This window comes from Pinus tabuliformis, chromosome 7 (assembly GCF_031772625.1).
Source record: "Pinus tabuliformis cultivar Carrire ecotype Pingquan chromosome 7, CPIR1, whole genome shotgun sequence".
Taxonomy (NCBI): Eukaryota; Viridiplantae; Streptophyta; class Pinopsida; order Pinales; family Pinaceae; genus Pinus; species Pinus tabuliformis.
In genome coordinates this window covers 1,183,255,706-1,183,275,216 of record NC_142293.1, presented here as the reverse complement: position 1 = coordinate 1,183,275,216, position 19,511 = coordinate 1,183,255,706, and the positions used below count along the sequence as shown (strand labels likewise).

Sequence of the window (19,511 nt, the reverse complement as noted above, 5' to 3'; positions counted from 1 at the left end):
TTTTTTTTAAATCTTTTTCAAATTTTTTATTTTTCAATATTATGGAAATTAAAAATCTAAAAAGGCTAAAATTCTAAAACTAAATTTTAATCATTAAAAAATATAAAACCTAAAATATATATATATATATATATATATTTTAAAAATCAAAAAGGAAAAAAAATCTAAAACTAAAAACAAATTAAAATCTATGTTAACTTAAATTACAATCTAAAATTAACATCTAATTAAAGTCAATACTAAAATCTAAACTAAAACATTTTAATTTTTTTGATATTTTATGAATCCTAAAATGAAACCTAAAAAGATAATCTAAAACTAAACAAAAAATTAAAATCAAAATTAAAAAAAATCTAATTAAAATCTAAATCTAAAACATAAACATTTATTTTTTTTTTTTTTTTTTTTTAAAGAAAATAAAATGAAACTATACAACGAAACTATGCTAAAATAAAAAAATAACTTAAAATCTACAAATTTAAAATCTAACAAATCTAAAGTCTAACATATATACATGAAACTAAAACTAAAAAAATGCAAACGTAACCTAAAAAAAAGTCGATTATATTACCTACGCCAATGCATTTACAATGGAAAAAACGCTTTCTTCTTTTTACGCTACAGTGAAAACTTACCCACGCATATACAACTCAGCCGGTATAGGTTTTGTCAATGCATAAAAACACATTACCTGGTCTGCACGATTTGGTGGCGGAAATGCAAGTTATTTGACGGCGGACACAGTGTGGAAGGATTCACATAAGTTTTGCAGGCAGCCCGATGCTCTTCGCGTGGATGGCAGGACGAGGATGCGGGAGCAGTCAACTTGAAGCCACGTAGATGCCATTCAAGACTTCATTTCCCAGCGAAAACCCCAGGCGGATTCCATAACTGCGCTGACCCTGAGCTTTTCTGAGTTGAACAGCCTCGATTCAAATCTGGCTTTGTTGTTTTATAGTCCTTGCTACACGTGATGAGAAACAAATTTTTTATTTTACGCTTTTCTTTTGGGTTTGATGGCAGCAGCAACAGCGTGAAACATAAAACCCAATGCTATTCATCGAATAACCAAGACGAAGGCAGCAATACGCATATCAAAAGATACACAAGTCAACCATGCGTGTTTTTCGAATGATACGGCACAACACCATGCTCGATGGCGCAGAATCGTAACCCTGTCCGCATACCTCTCAGAAACCGAAACTCATTCAAGCGTGTTAGAAACCCTGCTCTGCGTGAAGGACTACTCAGGACGTGCGCAGATCCACAGGATTTCGATGGAGAAATGACGGCGGCAAGAAAGCGAGACTAAGATCATTTGAGAGCAGCTTTTGACTATTCGAATTGAATCCGCCTTTTTTACTCACGCTGTCTCCTTCCAGATAACTCGTTCATGAGACAAATATGCGCTTCGATTCTGAAGCCCTTCGCTGAGTTTGTGAACGATTCACGTCTATGATGAGTATATCTTGCAGAAATGACTGAATCAAAACTTTTTTAAATCGAACAGCAATATCGAAATTGAGCCATTTCTGGGCACGGCAGCAGGGCATGGGAGCCAAAGCAAAGTCTGATTTACCTACCAAAAATAATTTCAAAATTTTTCATGCGATAAAATGAAACCTAAAAACCCTAATGAAAAAGTTTGTAACCCTAAAACAAAATTTTCGAAACCCTAGCTTAGCTGATTAATGTACAGATTTTGGCCCTTTAACAGCCAGATCCACCAATATGCACAGAAATATTTAAAGAAACAGAAAATTCAGATTTTCACTGTGAAGGAACTCAGAAAATCTCTTATGCAGATCAGAAAAACAAAACCGAATGATAGACCCAGGATCAAATCCACTGGGCTCCGCAGAAAATGCTTGTGGGAGTTGGCTGGTTCAGCTGAGAACTTCCCCTAACGCCCACCAAATCTTCTTCAGCAAGGGTTTTTCTGCACGACTCAGAAACAACCATCAGTAAAGAGGGCAAAAATGTTGCTAGATCTCAGGAAGTAATGGAGATACCTGCCATTACTTCAGAAACCCTAACAGCACCCAAACCCTAGCAAGTGAGCAAGATACCTGTACCCACAATACTCTACAAAAGCTATTATTAACAGTTGAAAATGACATATGCAGAAAATTAAAACAATCTCACAGCATTTCAAGAGAGTAACACCAGCAAGATATGGACCCCAAAGTCTTCTTTATTAACCAGAAACAAATTTACAAGAGAGCTTCTTCAGTCTTTGACTCACAGATCGAATGATCTGAAATGACCCCCTAAGACCCTATATAAAGGAAATGACCCTAACAGCTAGTTCGAGTGATCCATGTAGAAATGATCTCGACCGTTGATGAGGATCAAGACATCTCTTGATCTCATCCGTCGATTTATTAACTTAAAATATTATTATTTTATTAGTTAGGGTTTTTTATTCATTTTTTAATTTTTTAATTCATTTTAAAATGGATCACTGAACTAAGCCTTTCGGAAACATCACCTAGGACCTAGGACTTAGGACTCATGAGGGGATTTAACATTTCTCGACCCTCAGGATACATTACATCATGACTTTTACAAAATTACATCTTAAGGGACAAACCCATTTAATACAGACCCTCACAAAACACCCAGTTTTGTGACACAACTATAATCTAGCAGATTAACTCACTAGGATTCTCCTAAAGTTCTAATGACAAAATCCATCCCGGCTTTGGGGTCAGGTTTGAAGGAAAACTCTGCCGATCCACGGATCGGTGAGACGAAAAACCTTCCGGGACATAGATTATCATAGAAAGTTAGGTCCACCTAGGCAATTTTACATACATGACTCTGATCTGCTTAGATTATTTACAACTTATACATGCAGACTGGGTTTACAAAAAAAATGATCAAGCTGTTGATGATGGCAGGATGGCACGGACATGCTGATCAGGTGCTGCTTCTTTCTGTCAAAGAAAAACGGGATGCACTGCATGGGTAGTTGACCAGTAGGGGTCAACAGGATGAAAATTAAACTCTTCATGTGGCTGGTCTAGCATAGGAAGATTTTGACTTGGGATAATATTCGGAAGAGGGGTGTTTTGGGGCCTTCCAGATGCCAACTATGTGAAGCTCAAGAGGAAACAATGGAGCACCTTCTCAACAACTGCACCTTTACCTCCAGGTTGTGGGATTCTTTTGCCACCATTTTCCAACAGTCAGATAGGGACAAAGGGAGCATCATCAACACCCTAAACAAGTGGAGAAGCAATTTTTCGAATAATGAAGTTCTTGGCTCAGCTTGGGCTCTAACACCAAGCTTCATTATCTGGAATATTTGGAAAGAAAGGAATAACAGAATCTTCAAGGAAGTAAAAAAAACCATCCCTTTACCTTTTGGAACAGATCTTAAAACAGCTTAAGGAGACGGTGGGTACTATGGTCCGAAATCTCCCTAAGAATCCACCTTTGGCACCAAAATTGAGGATTCTCTATCAACTAGGGTTGCAGGGTCTCATTCCTCAAGGCCTCGAGAGGATGATTCTCATTAGAGACTTTGAGCTCGATTTTTGGCAACGCCCCCCCCCCCCCAAAGGGTTTCTTGAAATTCAATATTGATGGTGCCTCAAAGGGCAACCCAGGTACTGCGGGTCATGGCGGGGTTTTAAGAGAAGAAAAAGAAAATATTTTGTTCATTTTATATGGACTCCTAGGGAGAGCCACCAACAATATGGCAAAAGTTATGGCTATGGGGCAGTGTTTAAAATTCCTAAATCAGGATAATCGACACAATGTGATTGTTGAAGCAGATTCTGAGTTAATCATTAACTCGGTCAAGAGAATCAACTGGGGTACGGCGTCGGAAAAGGCCTCAAGAAATTGGAGGTTAATCCAGATCTTTCAACGGATCCACATTCACCTTTTGAGCCTCCACACAGTTAATTTTAAACATGTGCGACAAACGGCCAATAAATTGGCGGATCTTATGGCCAATCAAGGAGTGAACAACACAGAAAATAGAGTTGCAATGGAATGGCAAGAGCTACCTCAGCATAGACTAAAGGCGCAGTGCCACGACCAGGCTGAGGAAGATTGGTTGGTGTTTCGGAACAGGGCCATGGAGGGAAGCATAGATGACTCAGAAGCGTTATGATCAGCGGAGTGTTCACAATCGAATATCCAGTGAGTGACGTGCTTCGGTGGGCCTCTGCAGCTCGGGGTAATACTCTCAAACAGGCTAACAGTGGTTGTAGAGCGGGAGTTTTATTTTTCTGGGTTTCAGGCAGGATGGCGGAAGCCTCTTCTCTCAATGGTATAGGTAGAGCAGATATGGCGAGAGATCGGAATCTAGGAACCCTTGGCGTCCCCGAAAACCTAAATTTTTCGCCTTTGATCGTAATACCACGGCCAGGGCGGTTTTGGGGTGATCGCAAGCCTCGCGAGCAGGAAGCAGTTTTCCCTTTTTTGGAGCGATTCCATTCAGTGAACCCCACGTGGCAGTGGGGTCGGATGAATTACCGCCCTGATCGCACGCTATTGTTCAGCGATGTTGATCGGAGCGATATGAACCTCAACCGTAGGATTTTGCGAGGAGGATCTACAGTTCGTATGGATCGAGCAAGTTGGTGGGTCCATAGGGGTAATTGTCAGAAGTCCAAGCACAGCGAAATGTCCACAGCCGTAGGATCGGGAAAGACGGTTCGACAGTCAAGATCAAAGATATTGTTCAGGAAAATGGCGGGAGATGTCAGGATTCAATACTCCAGGCGGGAAGCAAAAGGTTCTTGGAGGGACGCGGCCTTTTGTTCCCACGTTTCAAAGACATACGGGTTGTGAGTTTGTGGACTCGAAATATTGTGGAATGGCACATTTGTTCCGCCTTGGGTCCAACTCTATCTTGGATTTCTTTTGTGCGTCCTAAGGTTTAGGTGTAGGCTTCGAGGCATTTGCCTTGGGCCCATTTTTAGTTATTGTTGAGTTTCCTCCTTGATCTATATCCTTCCGAGGAGTGTTGTATCTTATGTATTTAAACTAATTAATGAAAAAGAAGGTCCGACTCTTGCTTTAGCAAAAAAAAGAGAGTGATGAAGTTGGAAATGATGTGGAAATCGAAGTTAATGATGAAGTTCTTGTGAAGATGGGTTATGATGAAAGTGAGAAAAATGAACAATATCATAAAGATTCAATTGATGACATTCAAATATTTCACATCTCCTTAATTTCTCTTGGGGGACATCCTTATCATATTCTCCATCAAGATGTGTCTCAAACATTTGCCATTTGCAGTGAGAGATATGATTATGATCACAGGACAACGTGTGCGTATCATGTGGACAATGAATCTCACAAGGACCGAATTTTGCTATTTTCGTTTGAAGGTGGGCAACTGGTTAGTGAGATTCAGTCAAAGGGAGTTGCAACATTGGCTTTGTTTCATTTATTCCCTGATCTGCCATTATATCAAATTGTTGTTGAACCTTATCGATCACCGTGTACATTGAATTCTAGAGGAGGTGTATTTTGGATAGAATGTAGTTGTTTCTATCGAGAATATCAATCTGAAAATATGGTACAGTGTGGGGGTGGGCATCAAATTTGTTTTGAATGTATAGAGAAGCAGGTTAATGAGATCCTTTATGGAGGTCTACGGGCACATGGCTCTTTATCTTGCATTAGTATTAGTCACTGCAAGAAATCAATTTATTTGTCAGAGATTAGGAAAGTTATTCCAAATGATGTTGTTGAAAGATATGAATATCCCCAGGCCCAAGACGCTTTATCTGAAGCCAAAATTGAGAATTTAATTTATTGCCCATTTTGTACCGTTCCATATGAAATAGACAAGTGTGCACAAGTTCTGGACTATCCAAACCCTAAATATTTAAAAGCTTCATGTATCCAATGCTGGGGGTTTTCTTCATGTCTCACCCGCAGGACATTGCTGGGGAAACCGTGGCCGCCACCGTCATAGGATTCAAACATTGGACCTCAAGCAAATGACAACAAATCCAAGCCCACGTCGGACCCCGAAGAAGAAAGACTAGAAAGCAGAAGAGAAAAAAATCACAATGTTCGAACACTGGACCTCTGGGAAATGACAACAAATTCAAGCCAACATCTCGTACCGAAGACGAACAGACATCCAACTTTGTGTCAGCCCCTTATGACGAAAATAAGGGTAGCGTTTTCACTGTGAGAGGCCCCTGCTACGTGACAAGCTTCGAGGCCTTCATCCGCTATGTTACCGACATAACGCATTATAACTATCAGCCCTTCGAAGTAAAACCTTCCGTGTTTCCTAAGAAGGGAAGAAGTGAGGAATCCGAAGACAATTCCGAATCCGAAATCAATGAAGATTTAAGAGAAGTGGTTCAAGGGGACTTTAATTTTTCTCTCTATCTCATCGAGGTATTCTGTCTCCAGATTTTGTCGAATGACCATACTGGAATCCGACAGGCCCTTTCCATGGCGACTACTGAGGGTGACAATGTGACCTATTCGTTCACTGTTGATGACCCTGAGATTTTCTTCGACATGTCATGCAGGCAGCCATTTTTCACCATATACCCTTCCAGCATCAATGGCCTCGTTCGCTTCATGAGGGCCTATGTCGATGTCAGGACCGCCTGGCGATTTGCATTGGAGCTTCGGAGGCTGAGGACAGAAAAAATGGAAAAGATGATGAGGGTTGTTAGGGTTGTCGGATTTTATTCGTTATTTTATGTTTTACATATCATCCAATCCAACAAGAAGAGTATGCTGAAGGTGGTAGAGAAGTTGGCCGATGACTTGGAAAATCCCAGCCAGCCCGAGGGTACTAGACCATTAACAGTCCTCGAAGTGCCTAATTTTAAGTATCTTCAACGGTCTAACTCTGCATAAGTTGTATTGAAGTAATTGAAAGATCTGCATGGATGCGAGCTATATGTCCTTGGATTGGTTGATCCTAAATTCCACTTCGTCGTTTTTCTTGACCACGAGTCAAACGATGCAACCCCTCGATCACACCTGATTCATTAATACATAATAACTATATATTATATTTGCTAAATAATACTATATGTTATTTATATAATTCCATTAAAAAAAATTATTAAAGTTTGAAAAAAAAATAATTTTAGACTTGTCAAAAAAAAAAAAAATCATTATTTAAAAAATAAAAAAAAATCAAATATATATATATATATATATATATATATATATATATATATTCCAAGGTAATATTAGTGATGAGCTACATGATGAAACGATGCCCAGATTATATGCCAAGAAAACAACTACCGCAAATACAATTGCTAGCAATATAGCTTTGAGGACAAAGCTTCCGAAGGAAGAGGCTATGTTATGAATATAATTCATAACAATTAGATAAATAAAATAAATATAAATATTAAATAATTAAATATTATTTAGGTTAAATAGTCATTAAATTAAGTGAAAAGGCATGTCTAAAAAGACATGCCCTTTCACGAAAGGTCACCTGCTGAGGTATAAAAGCGGGGCCTCATTATACATTCAAATCATCTCATACAATTTTATATATTAATAAATTATATTATTTAATACCTGTGTGTATTTTTATATTCAAGTCTACAAGCTATCAATGTTTTGTGTTTCAGCATAAATTTTTATGCTACAGTATATTAGTAATTATTTTAGCAATTAGTGTAATCAAGTAATGATTATGTCTTGTGATTGAATACTTATTTAATGTGAGGACATTTTTAAAATTTATGTTTCAAACATTTATAGTTTTATAATTTTAATAGTCATGCCCTGCCCTAGCTGGACTCCCAAGCTATTCTAAAATCGTCTTTTCCTTCCTAATCTCTTCCACTCCCATCCTATTCATCCTCTACTGGAATATGCCATAGCGTCAGCTATACTGACCTAACCATTCATAGACCCCAAGGGTGACAACATTGATTATATCAACCTAATTACCTAGTAGGCATCTGACAGACATCATCACACGTCTAGGGGAGCGTGAATCACACAGTCCTCCCATGACTCCAAGCTTTGGAGGATAAATGGTGGGAAACACCTCCACCCCTCCTAGTAGGGCCAAGATCAACACCCTATCATAGAATCTCATTGAACCTCAATTGTTCTTGGAGTTTTGTCATCACGTGGGTTGGTTTGGTAATGATACTATATGCAATGTAAACACTTGTCCACACATTATAACATATGCATCAATATATTCAAAATTGATTGTATTCTGATAATAGTTTCTGTGCATTCCTGATATATTGTTATCTATGATATCGATCTTTGAGTTCATACAACATATTTGGCTATGTCTATCCAATACATCTGTAAGTTTGCTTTCACATTAAGTAATCGAAATGTAGTCATTCTTTTATTTTCATTTCATCATTCATATTAATATGTAAACTAAAATTATAGACATCACAAACATAGTATAATTCATAATTCATATTAATGTCATGTACAAACAATGTTAAGCAAATCATTCCTATGGGTAACAATTCAAAATGATAGTCTTAAGCACTGTTTTCAAAACCGATCGGCTCGGAACCGACACAGCCGAGTTGGTCCAAGCCAGAGCCAAAAATTGTGACTCGGCCATGGAAACGGTTTGGCCAGCCGGCTTGGTCGAGCCTGCAATAACTCGGCTGGGTTGGAATAGCGGCCTGTTAACCACGAAAAACAACGAATGTTTTTTTAATTTGTTCTTTTGGGGGACTCCAAACTGGATTGTAATTTGTCTATATTGTCTTTGGGGCCCATTCCCCTCTCCTAAACCCTATTTAACCCACCCAACCCCTGTCATTCTCTCACAACCATCTCATGCATTTGAGTGAGAATTTCAGTGGGAGTTTGTGAGGAGTTGTTGAGTTTATTTTTGGAGCAGCAATGAGGAGTCTTAGGCAAGCATTTTAGCTGGAGTGAGGAGCTTCTTGGGCAGCCATTTGGAGTAGCATTTTCCATTGAGGAGTTGGTTTCTTGGAGCAAGCTTGAGGAGGTAGTTTGTGCCTGGAGGTATTTTTTTTCACTTGTAAAACTCTGTTTTTGCTTATTAAACTTTATGTGCAAATCTGAAAATCCTAAAGAGTGTTTTTTGTGAAAGAAAGGAACATTGAATCAATGTTTTTTTTGTTTTGTTTTCATTTTCAGTTTTTTTGCTTTCATTTCCAAGTCAAAAAATGGCACCTAGAGTGAAAGATGTTGCTTGGGCATATGTTGAAATGGTTGATAGTCAAATGCATTGCAAATTTTGCCATAGGAAAATTAAGGTCCTGGGGGCATTAATAGGCTGAAACAACACTTGGTGGGGAATTAGGAAGGATTTGTTAGCCAGCTTTGAGAAGTTTAAAGAAGATAAGGCTAGGCAAAAAGAGTTAGAGGCTCAAATTGGGAGGAAGAGGAATATACAAAAAATGCTAGCTACCAACCTCCAATTTGATTTTGAGGGTTCTTCCTCTATCCCTTGTATTGATGCATCCAACCCCTTCCGATATGTTCCTCCCTCTTTTGAGTCTATTCAAGAAAAGGGAAAAGGTAAAATGAAAAAGGGTGATATGAATATCAAAATTAATTTCACTCCCTCCTCTCCATCAAATGCACATGGTCCTTAAGCTAGTAGAAGTCATATGTAACCCACTTTAGATGACCATTGGAAGAAAGAATTGAGGGAGACTGCTTGTGATTACATAGCTAGATGGTGGTATGATGCTGGTATCCCCTTCAATGCTTCCCATTCACCATAGTATGAGCCTATGTTTGATGCCATACACGCTACTGGAAAAGGCTTCAAAGGCCCTACTATGCATGAGCTAAGGGGGTATCATTTGCAGAAAGAAATTTTCTCCATTAATGAGTATTTGAAATATTTCAAGGACTCATGGGCAAGAACAGGATGTACCATCATGTTAGATGGATGGATTGATCAAAGAAACCATACCATCATAAACTTTCTTATCTTCTGCCCATAGGGAACCATGTTTCTAAAATCAGTTGATGCACCTGATAAGATAAAAGATGGGCAATTGTTGTTTTAGCTATTGGATGAGGTTGTTGAGGAGGTGGGGGTGGCTAATATTGTTCAAGTCATCACAGATAATTCCTCTAACTATGTTCTTGCTGGTAAACTGTTAGAGGAAAAACACAGAACCATCTTTTGGACCCCATGTGTTGCACATTGCATAGACCTCATTCTTGAGGATATTGGCAAATTAGATTGGGTCAAAAACACTGTAGATCGTGCCCAAAGCATAACAAAATTTATCTACAACCATTCATGGATTTTGAGCCTGATGAGGAAACACACAGGGGGCAGGGATATTATTAGGCCTACCATCACTAGATTTGCTACTCATTTTTTGACATTGCAATCTATGCTTTCACAACATAGAAACTTGCAAAAGATTTTTTCCAGTGACGAATGGAGTCAAAGGCAGTGGTCTCACAAACTGGAAGGCAAAGAATTGAAAAAGAAAGTTAATGAAGAAATATTTTGGAGAAAGGCAGCAGAGATTGTGAAGCTTATTGAGCCACTGGGTAAGGTGTTGCAGTTGGTGGATGGGGAAAGATTGGCTATGGGCTTCATTTATGAGGCTATGGATCAAGCAAAGGAGCAAATAAAGAGGGCATAAAAGGATAAAGTGGCTAAGTATGGGCCCATTTGGGCAATCATTGATGAAAGATGGAACAGTGAACTCCATCGCCCTATACATGCAGCTGGATATTTTTTGAACCCACGGTATCATTATAAAGCTAAGGCGAAAGGAGCTTTGAGGGGGGAGGTTAGAGATGGATTGATTGACTGCATCGATCGCATGATCCCATTGGAGTGTGATCAGCTGCAGATACACCGACAAGTCACAACCTTCAGCACTACCTCAGGTACCTTTGGGAAGAACCTAGCAAAGATTGCAAGGGAAGCAGATGAGCCAGGTAAATAAAAATTTCAATTTTCAAATTCTTAATACTTATTTTGTTAAATCGTTTATAATTTGAAAGTTGGATATAATTTGTAATTTTGTTGAGCTAACTCATTACACTCCTATGTTTTTTGCAGCACAATGGTCGGAGGCTTTTGGTAGCCATTGTCCTGAAGTGCAGAAGTTTGCAATTCGTATTTTGACTCAAACTTGCAGTGCTACTGAGTGTGAGCGTAATTGGTCTATCTTTGAGAGGATTCACACAAAGAAGAGAAACCGTTTGGATCAAAAACGGTTAAATGGTCTAGTATATGTCCAATACAACCTCTGGCTTAGGCGCAACCAATTGCTGAACAAAATACCTGATTCAGATCCCATTGTGTTGGAAGACATTGATCCAACATCATACTGGGTAGTGGAGAGTCATCCAGCAGAGTTTGCTTCTAATGAGGATATGGATTACGAATTACAGACAATAACATCACTCAAACATAATGTTCAGTTGAATGCAAATCCTGATCCACTTGTACCAGCCTCAACCTTAGAGCCAGCAAGTCCTCCAATTGCAGGCGCTTCCTCTGCTCAGCCACGACAAAAGCGCATATCTCCTCTAGCTCAACTTGCAGCTGCTGCACAGCCTGCTAGTGCTACCACTTCTACAATTGCAGTTGGAGATGATGAGGAGGAGGAGGCATGGGGCCCCCTGTCTGACTTTGATCCAGAGATGGATCTACATGATCTCGACTCCTCTAGCAGTAGCCAGCAGTACAGGTCACAGTTTACTTTTGTTGTAGAGGCCATTTCTAGCTTCCTTGGTTATGTGTTTTTGTTTTGATCTCTATATCATGATCATGTATGTATTGGACAATGCATTGGGTGCCATTTTGATATAATGGATATATTCATGAGCCTACTTTGATCATATGTTGTCTTCTATCTATATTCTAATGTTGTGTGTTTGGAAACATGAATAAAAATCTTAAAATTATGTTTTTTCACTAAAAAAATAAATAATTATTGTATTTTTTACAACGACCGAGTCATTGAAATCGAGCCGACCAAGTCAATATTGAGTCGGAGTCGGAGTCGAATTCGACCCTCGGCCGAGCTGGAGTCCGAGTCGCAGTTTTAAAACATTGGTCTTAAGTAACCAGCGAAAATAAAGTAAAGAAATACAAAATAGGGTTTTAAGTGCTTCAAAATCAAATTAAGTTGGGGTATTTCTGGTATATGGTCTCTGTATATTCCCAAGTAGCCGAATCCAGGGCTATACTTGTCCCACTGAACCTTAACTTGGCTTACTATGTGGTTCTTGAGATGTCAAACCCTACGTTCCAGTATACATAATGGTTTGACCGAAATGGGTCCCTCGTATCATACTTGCAGTTCCTTCCATTAAAGGTTATGTGAAGGTTATGTGATTTGTCAGCTATATAATGTCTTAGTTCAGATACATGAAAAACATTATGATCTTTATGCAAGTGGGGTGGCAGTGCAAGATGATAAGCGACAAGTCCAACTCTTTGCAAAACTTTGAATGGCCCAATAAATCGAGGTGACAACTTTGTTCCTTTTCTAAACCGAATGGTACTTCTGTTTGGTCTGATGTGGATGAAAACTTGAGCCCCTACTTCATAATTCCCATCTATCTTGTGAGCATCAGCATAACTTTTCTGTCTATCTTGTGCTTCCTTTAATTGTTCCCTAATTTGTTCTACCTGTTTCTCCATCTCTTGAACTAATTTTGGCCTCACTATCACCCGGTCTTCTAACATATCTCAATTTAGCGGTGACCTGCAAGGTCTTCCATATAATGCTTCAAATGGAGGCATTCCGATTGAATTGTGGTCACTGTTATTGTATGCAAATTCAACCAAGGGAAAGTTGTTTTCCCAATGTGTCTGTTGGTCTATAACATACATCCTTAGCATATTTTCCACTACTTGGTTCACCCTTTCTATCTTTCCATCAATTTCAGGATGATAAGTTGCACTTAAATTTCGCTGAGTTGTCCAAAGTCTTGAATTGAATCGTGTATCCCTATCTGATATGATCTTCTTAGGAACGCCATGAAATCTAATGATTTCATTTATAAATACCTAAGCTCCGTCAACAACCTCATAAGTATCTTTTACGGGAATAAGGTGAGCACTTTTCGTTAGTTTATCTACCTGACCAGAATGGCATTGTGCCTTTGTGGGGTAAGAGGTAGCCCCATGATAAAATCTATAGAAATCACCTCCCACTTGGTTATAGGAATATCGTATGGCTGTAGGGGACCCGCTGGGTGACGATGATAAACCTTTGCTTGTTGACATTTAAGACATTTTGCAACAAATTTGACAATATCACGCTTCATGCCTGCCCAAAAGAAGTGTTTCTTTGTATCAATTTACTTTTTTTTATGCCAGGATGTGCGCAATACAGTACTACTCTATGGGCTTCGTTAAGGATGGCATTTCAGATATTTCCACTATCAAGAATATACATCCTACCATGGAATCATAACAATCCATCATCCTCCAGTCCGTATCCCTCAAACTTAGGTTCTTTTGGACATTTACTATCATGCTTAGATCTCACTTTTAAATAACAACTGTCTTCCAAGAGATGTTCTAGCACTGGCTTCCTCAAGTCTACCTTGCTAGGTATAAGGGAAAAGATCCTTGGTCTTCTACTTATAGAATTTGCCACTACATTCTCATTCCCTTTAATGATGGGATTCCAAAGTCATAATCACTTAAGAATTCACTCAAACACCGTTTCACGTCATTTAAGTCTCTATAGTCTATACATAATTGCAAGGAGTCATCCTTCTTCTTGACAAAATTGATAGGGGCATTGGTTGAGTCCTAAGTCTGACTTCATTTGCAATTCTTTAAGTTCTGGAGTTGCCATTCTTATTACTATATATTTATATTATCATATTTTATACTTGTGATTTTATTACGCTTGTCCACTTAACCCCTCCCTCTTTTTTTTGATAATTATATCGAACTTTATGTTATTCTACTATTCTCTAGTAATATGTATTATGTACTTTTCATATATACTTGATCTATTATACACTTTTTCCTATAAACATAATGTCAATGATTTTATATTTGATTTTGTGTTCTTTACATATTAACTTTTTCTATCCCTATTATGCTTATATGAATTTTTGCTAATTATATTTGTTCTATATATAACACTGTTGATAATATCGGCGATATTCGAAAATATCGCGATATTTTCTGTTTTGATAATATCGCGATATTTTCAAAATATCGGCAAATATCGGAAAATATCGGCAAAATATCGCGATATTTTGAAAATATCGGCTATATTTAAAAATTTGAAAAAAATTATTTTTTATGCTTGCCGATATTTGCCGATATTTTGCCGATATTTTCGCCGATATTGCCGATAAGATATTTTCTGGACCCTCGCCGATATTTTGCCGATACCGATATTTTCAACACTGATATATAACGATCATTACTATACATGCAAAGTTGTATGCCATTGACTCCATTTTGTTTTGTATATATGTGTGCATACATTATTTCATTACTATATTATATGCCCTTTAGACACCCTTCTATACTGCTATCCTGTAATTTCTTTGACTTTTATTTCATATTTATACCCCACCCTCTTTAAATCTAATGTTAATAATTAATATCACTCCCTATTTTCATTTACTATATAACTTAATTATTATTTGTGCTCTCTCTCTATAGTTATTATTTGTGCTTTCTCTCTCTATATATATACCTTTATTTTACATACTTATTAACATTATTATTACTACTTGCTCTATTTCATTACATAGTATTCTAACACTTGATATATATGCGCACTTATCACTCATGCCTTTCAATATAATGCAAACATACGTGGTTCAACACTATTACACTATATTTATTACTTAGTTTATATTTCCTTATTATTATATTAAATAATGGTGTTCACTTCTGCTGTCCCATATATATTACATACTATTATATTATTTCTTCCAATTTCTCTTTTTTGTTTTTTTTAGTTACCTATATACTCCTATTTATTATATTATTATTGTCTAACTTCCTTTATGTTAAAAAAAATATATATATATATATTTTAAGGTTAAAAGCCCCTAATCTAGCCTTTAGAAGAACAAAAGGCCATCTTCAACAATTAATTAATCTAAATTACAAAATTTGGCCACATGTACAAAGCAAAGGGGCATAAGCCCTGACCCATCCCCATAAAAGACGGGTATAAAGGGGGTTTTGGTGGAGGATCCAGCCTCCAAAGGCCCTTCAAAGCTCCTTCTTCTCCACCAAATCAGCAAATACAATCCAAATCTTCCATCATAAGTGGGTAGAATAAGAAAGGCTTCAAGATACATTCTCCAGCTTACATGTCACTATGGACACACCAATTCTACAAAAACCACCCTACAATTTGCTTCTTCCATCATTCAACCAAGTGATGCTGCATGTCTTTCTTTATGGGTGGGAATATGTAACCTTCAAAGTGCAACGTTCACCCTTGAAAAGCCCTCCAAAGGAATAGAGTGGGGCTCCAAAGTGGGCCTTCTCATGCTATCATTTATAGTATCTTTCAAGTAACCTTCATTGTAAACAAGGGGTGTCAAAGGTGTCTGTTTAACTTCAAGGGCTCTCCAAAGATGTCATTTCCTTCACCAATGAAGCAAGCCACATCCCCATACTTGAACATAAGGACTTTCAAAGTACGCAACTTACCCTTCCTTTGTGTAATGTCAGTTCCATCAAAATTTATGTAAGGTCACTTCAAAATTTGCCATGCTAGGTCGGCCCCAGGTTCATTTAGGTCACTTTTTTTTTTAAATTTCAGCCTGTAGGTCAGCCTCATGTCTGTTTGTAGGTTGGCCCCAATCAAGACTTATTCCATGTATAATATAAGTATCAAGGTCCTTTTATTTGATGAGATCTGGCCTATTCTGAGAATGGACTCTCTCCTCCACAGATCTGGACGATATATTACAGTATACTGTGTACAGTAACCTCGGGAGATGCTGCTCATGTGTTTCCACAGGCTAATTGATCCTCCAATTTTCAAGTTTTCTAGCATATGAGGATATTAGGTGCACATACCAACGATAAATTTACATCCATTAGATCTTCTCCCAACAGAGTATGTATTTATTCATGAAAATTTTGTCATATATCAGAGTTCGTTTCTTTAAAATACAGATCATAAAATATCTCTGAAACTTTCCATTTGCATGTGGGCAATTGCTTCACATTTAGAGAAGCATAGCCAGTATATATTTGCAACAAAATCATCCAGATGGACCATTCAATTCCTGAATGTGGATTCCCAGCACCAATTATTAAAAAAAACACATCTGATATAAGGGGGAGCTGTTTCTTTTACTTGTCAACCAGCAATGAGTTCCACCCACCAAACTTTGTATTTGTCTTCAGCGCAATATTAGTTAGTAATGTAATCGTGCCTGTATTGTTGACATGCTCTGCCCAGCCACACTGGGTCCAAATATCCCAATTTGCCTAACCTTTTTACATTAATAATAGCGGTGTTTGTTATCTTGTTAAAACATTATGCAGAGGATAAGCTCGGGTTTAATTTTGTTATCTTCAAACATACTCCTGTTATCAGTTGTTTGATGAAAATTCAATTCGATGTCTTGTAGTATATTTTCTAAATCCCTTTCACTCATGGGCACCAACATTTTAAATGCGTATGTCTAGTTTCAATCTGCAGTAATATCACAATTTCTCTTAATCTGATCAACTTAGAATTAATATAATTCTAATTATATAAAATATCAAAAGGGATCAAATCATTAAAAAAAACAATAATAATAAATATTTTGAAATTAAAAAGAAAAAAAAAATTAATGCCTATTTAATAAAATACAAAATTAAAATAAAATCTAAAATAATTAAATTAAAAATGATAAACATAACTTCAATCGTAACATTGAAAATATTTCCTAAATCTCGTCCATTGTCGCAGTCCATTACCGTAGAAAGCTCATCCGTGTGGGTACCCTTGACTTTAACAATGATCAGTCTGTGTTGTGTGGCCCATCCGTACTAATTTTGACATTTAACATTTTTTGGTATATGTGTGTCATTTTACTGCTTAAACTGTCTGCTCATGCTGCACGTCAAAAGATCATGTTCTATGTAACGCATCCCTGTCGTGCAGTGTTATAATCTATAGGTGGTCAAGTGTGACTTTTGGAAGAATTTTTTTATTTTTATTATTATTAGTTTTTAAATACACTAGCAACTATGTAATCCATAGATAAATTATAAATGTAATTCTATGATATATATACAAGCATATATTATATATTAGCTTCTGCTTAATTAATCCTATATCGAAATGTAAACATAGGTTATAGATGTATTGCTATATCAGACAATTCAATTTTAAGTGCATATTATTCAATATTTACTGTGATAACAAAATATATAACCTAACCTCCATATCCATGCACACCCCATGGGATCAAACGTTGTCCGAGATGAAAGCTGCATAATCATGTATTTTCATATTGATGTTATTTATTATTATTCAATCTGGTAAAATGTGCATTCAGTTTTACCATCCCATCTGGTCAGATTTATTACACTCGCAACACACATATACGGAGCTTCACTCAAAAGCTTTTCACACTTCCCCATAGAGAATATTCCAATTCCCAAACCACGTACCATCCAAAGCCTGGTTTAAGATGAAAGGGTCAAATTCACAGGCTAGCATGTCAGATTTTATTGCTGGGAAAATTGATAATAAAGACAAAAGCAGTTCATAATAATCAACGCTACAACCAATGAAGCCACAAATATCACTATATATACAATGTTCAACCAAGACTACGGGTCAACCAAGACTACGGGACGGGGAGACGCGCACAGGGTGGACTTCTGGGAGTAAATTTAGGGGGGACGGGGAGACGCGCACAGGGTGGACTTCTGGGAGTAAATTTAGGGAGACTTCTGGGAGACGTAGGGTAAATAATTTTTTTTCCTTTTTTATATATATATATATATATATATTCAATAATGAAAGCATAAATAGAATGATATATACATAATTGAATTAAATAATGAAATACAATAATCCATACTCATCATCCTTACTAATATATATGAGAGAGAGAGGGGTAATGCTTTTTGAAGAGGCAAATGAACATAGCCCTCTATCTTTTATTATCAAGAGATCTTTCCCACGGCTTATCTATTTTCTCTTGTATTCTTGGGTTTTGCACTACATCTTATGTGATTGCTCTGAAGTTTCGGGGTTAAGTACACTACAAAAGCTTCCAAGATTACTGTTTTTGCACAAACGATCTGATTTTTATGCTGATTAAACAAGGAAAAAGATTTGATATTTATGTCAACAAACTGTAGTCAAAGGCCACCTTATCTGAGTTTATGATCAACCATGGAGAGCATTATTTTGTATATCAAACCCCAAAACTATTTAGAACAATTCTTCAATGAAACCAATGAAAAGGTAGTACCTTTAGACTAGTAAATGGAACAGGATAAGAACAGGAAAGTTTACAAATCATTATTGCTGGCAAAGATAATTTTTTTATCCTAGACAAATAATTCAGTAATTAACATGCTAGTAAAGTTTACTTAGAAATATACTTTAAACTAAAAGACATACCTAGGTGCCGATGAAGCTTTGGATCAAGAACTTGAGTGATTGAAGCTAGATTCTGAAGTTGCTTCTGCACTCCAACTGAAGTGTCGGTGCATCTGAAATTTCCTCGCTTTATTTTTCCAAAAGAGACAAAATATATTAATCAAGGAATATGACTTTTAGCTGAAAAAATGACATTTGTGACAGCATCCAGCAAAATCAAAGCAAAACATGCCTATAGTTTTGGAGGTCAAAGAAGTGTTGCCAAATTCCAATTTGTTCAAATAACTGGAATACAGACTCTTCTGGAAAATATTTCCAAGGCATTTCTTAAAATAACGTGAACAGACGATGCAAATGTTAGAATTCACCCAATAACGGCATATAATTCTAAACTAAGCACAAGAAAATCATAGAAATAAAAGCGAAACAATGACTAGCCATTACTAGTGACTGGCACCAATAGAGACCATGACAGCAATTAATGGGAAAAAAAGGACAAAGAATCTCAAGATATAGAACCCAACTTAAAAACATAATCATAAGGTAAATGAATCAGAAAGTTAGAAACAGCAGAGAAGTTGTAAAAACTGCTTTTAACTTAATTTATGCATTAAAATTATGATAGCAACATCTTCATCTATATTCTGGGTAAGGGGGGATAAATTAATACTGCTCTGAGAAATTATTGACTCCAAATGGCAAATTCATCTTCACAACCTTTTGCATGCTGCTAGGTGCTATCTTAAACACAAATTTTCCGAACACACCTTTGATATTGATTATGTGTGAAAGTTCTATTCCAGTTCATTCAAAGGATGTTCTCTGATGGCCAAGGATTCCATCATTGGCAGCTCTAGAGGTATAAGACTACCATAGGGTTACCTAGATCTGATATGGTTATCCAAGCGAAAAAGATAGTCAAAGTCAAAGTCATACAACTAGATAAGGTGGATCTAATTGGCCTTCAAGCAAAAGGAGCAAACATTTAGA

The 19,511-nt window shown here is 37.1% G+C and overlaps 1 protein-coding gene across 1 annotated transcript in view; it reads right to left on the bottom strand.

Moving 5' to 3' along the window:
* LOC149251673 (Ypt/Rab-GAP domain of gyp1p superfamily protein) overlaps window positions 1-19,511 on the bottom strand; it is a 452,310-nt gene that overhangs the window by 145,623 nt on the left and 287,176 nt on the right. Inside the window, exon 8 of the mRNA XM_089459518.1 lies at window positions 18,543-18,648. Coding sequence (XP_089315644.1) covers window positions 18,543-18,648 — 106 coding nt within the window. The remainder of the gene's footprint in view (window positions 1-18,542; window positions 18,649-19,511) is intronic.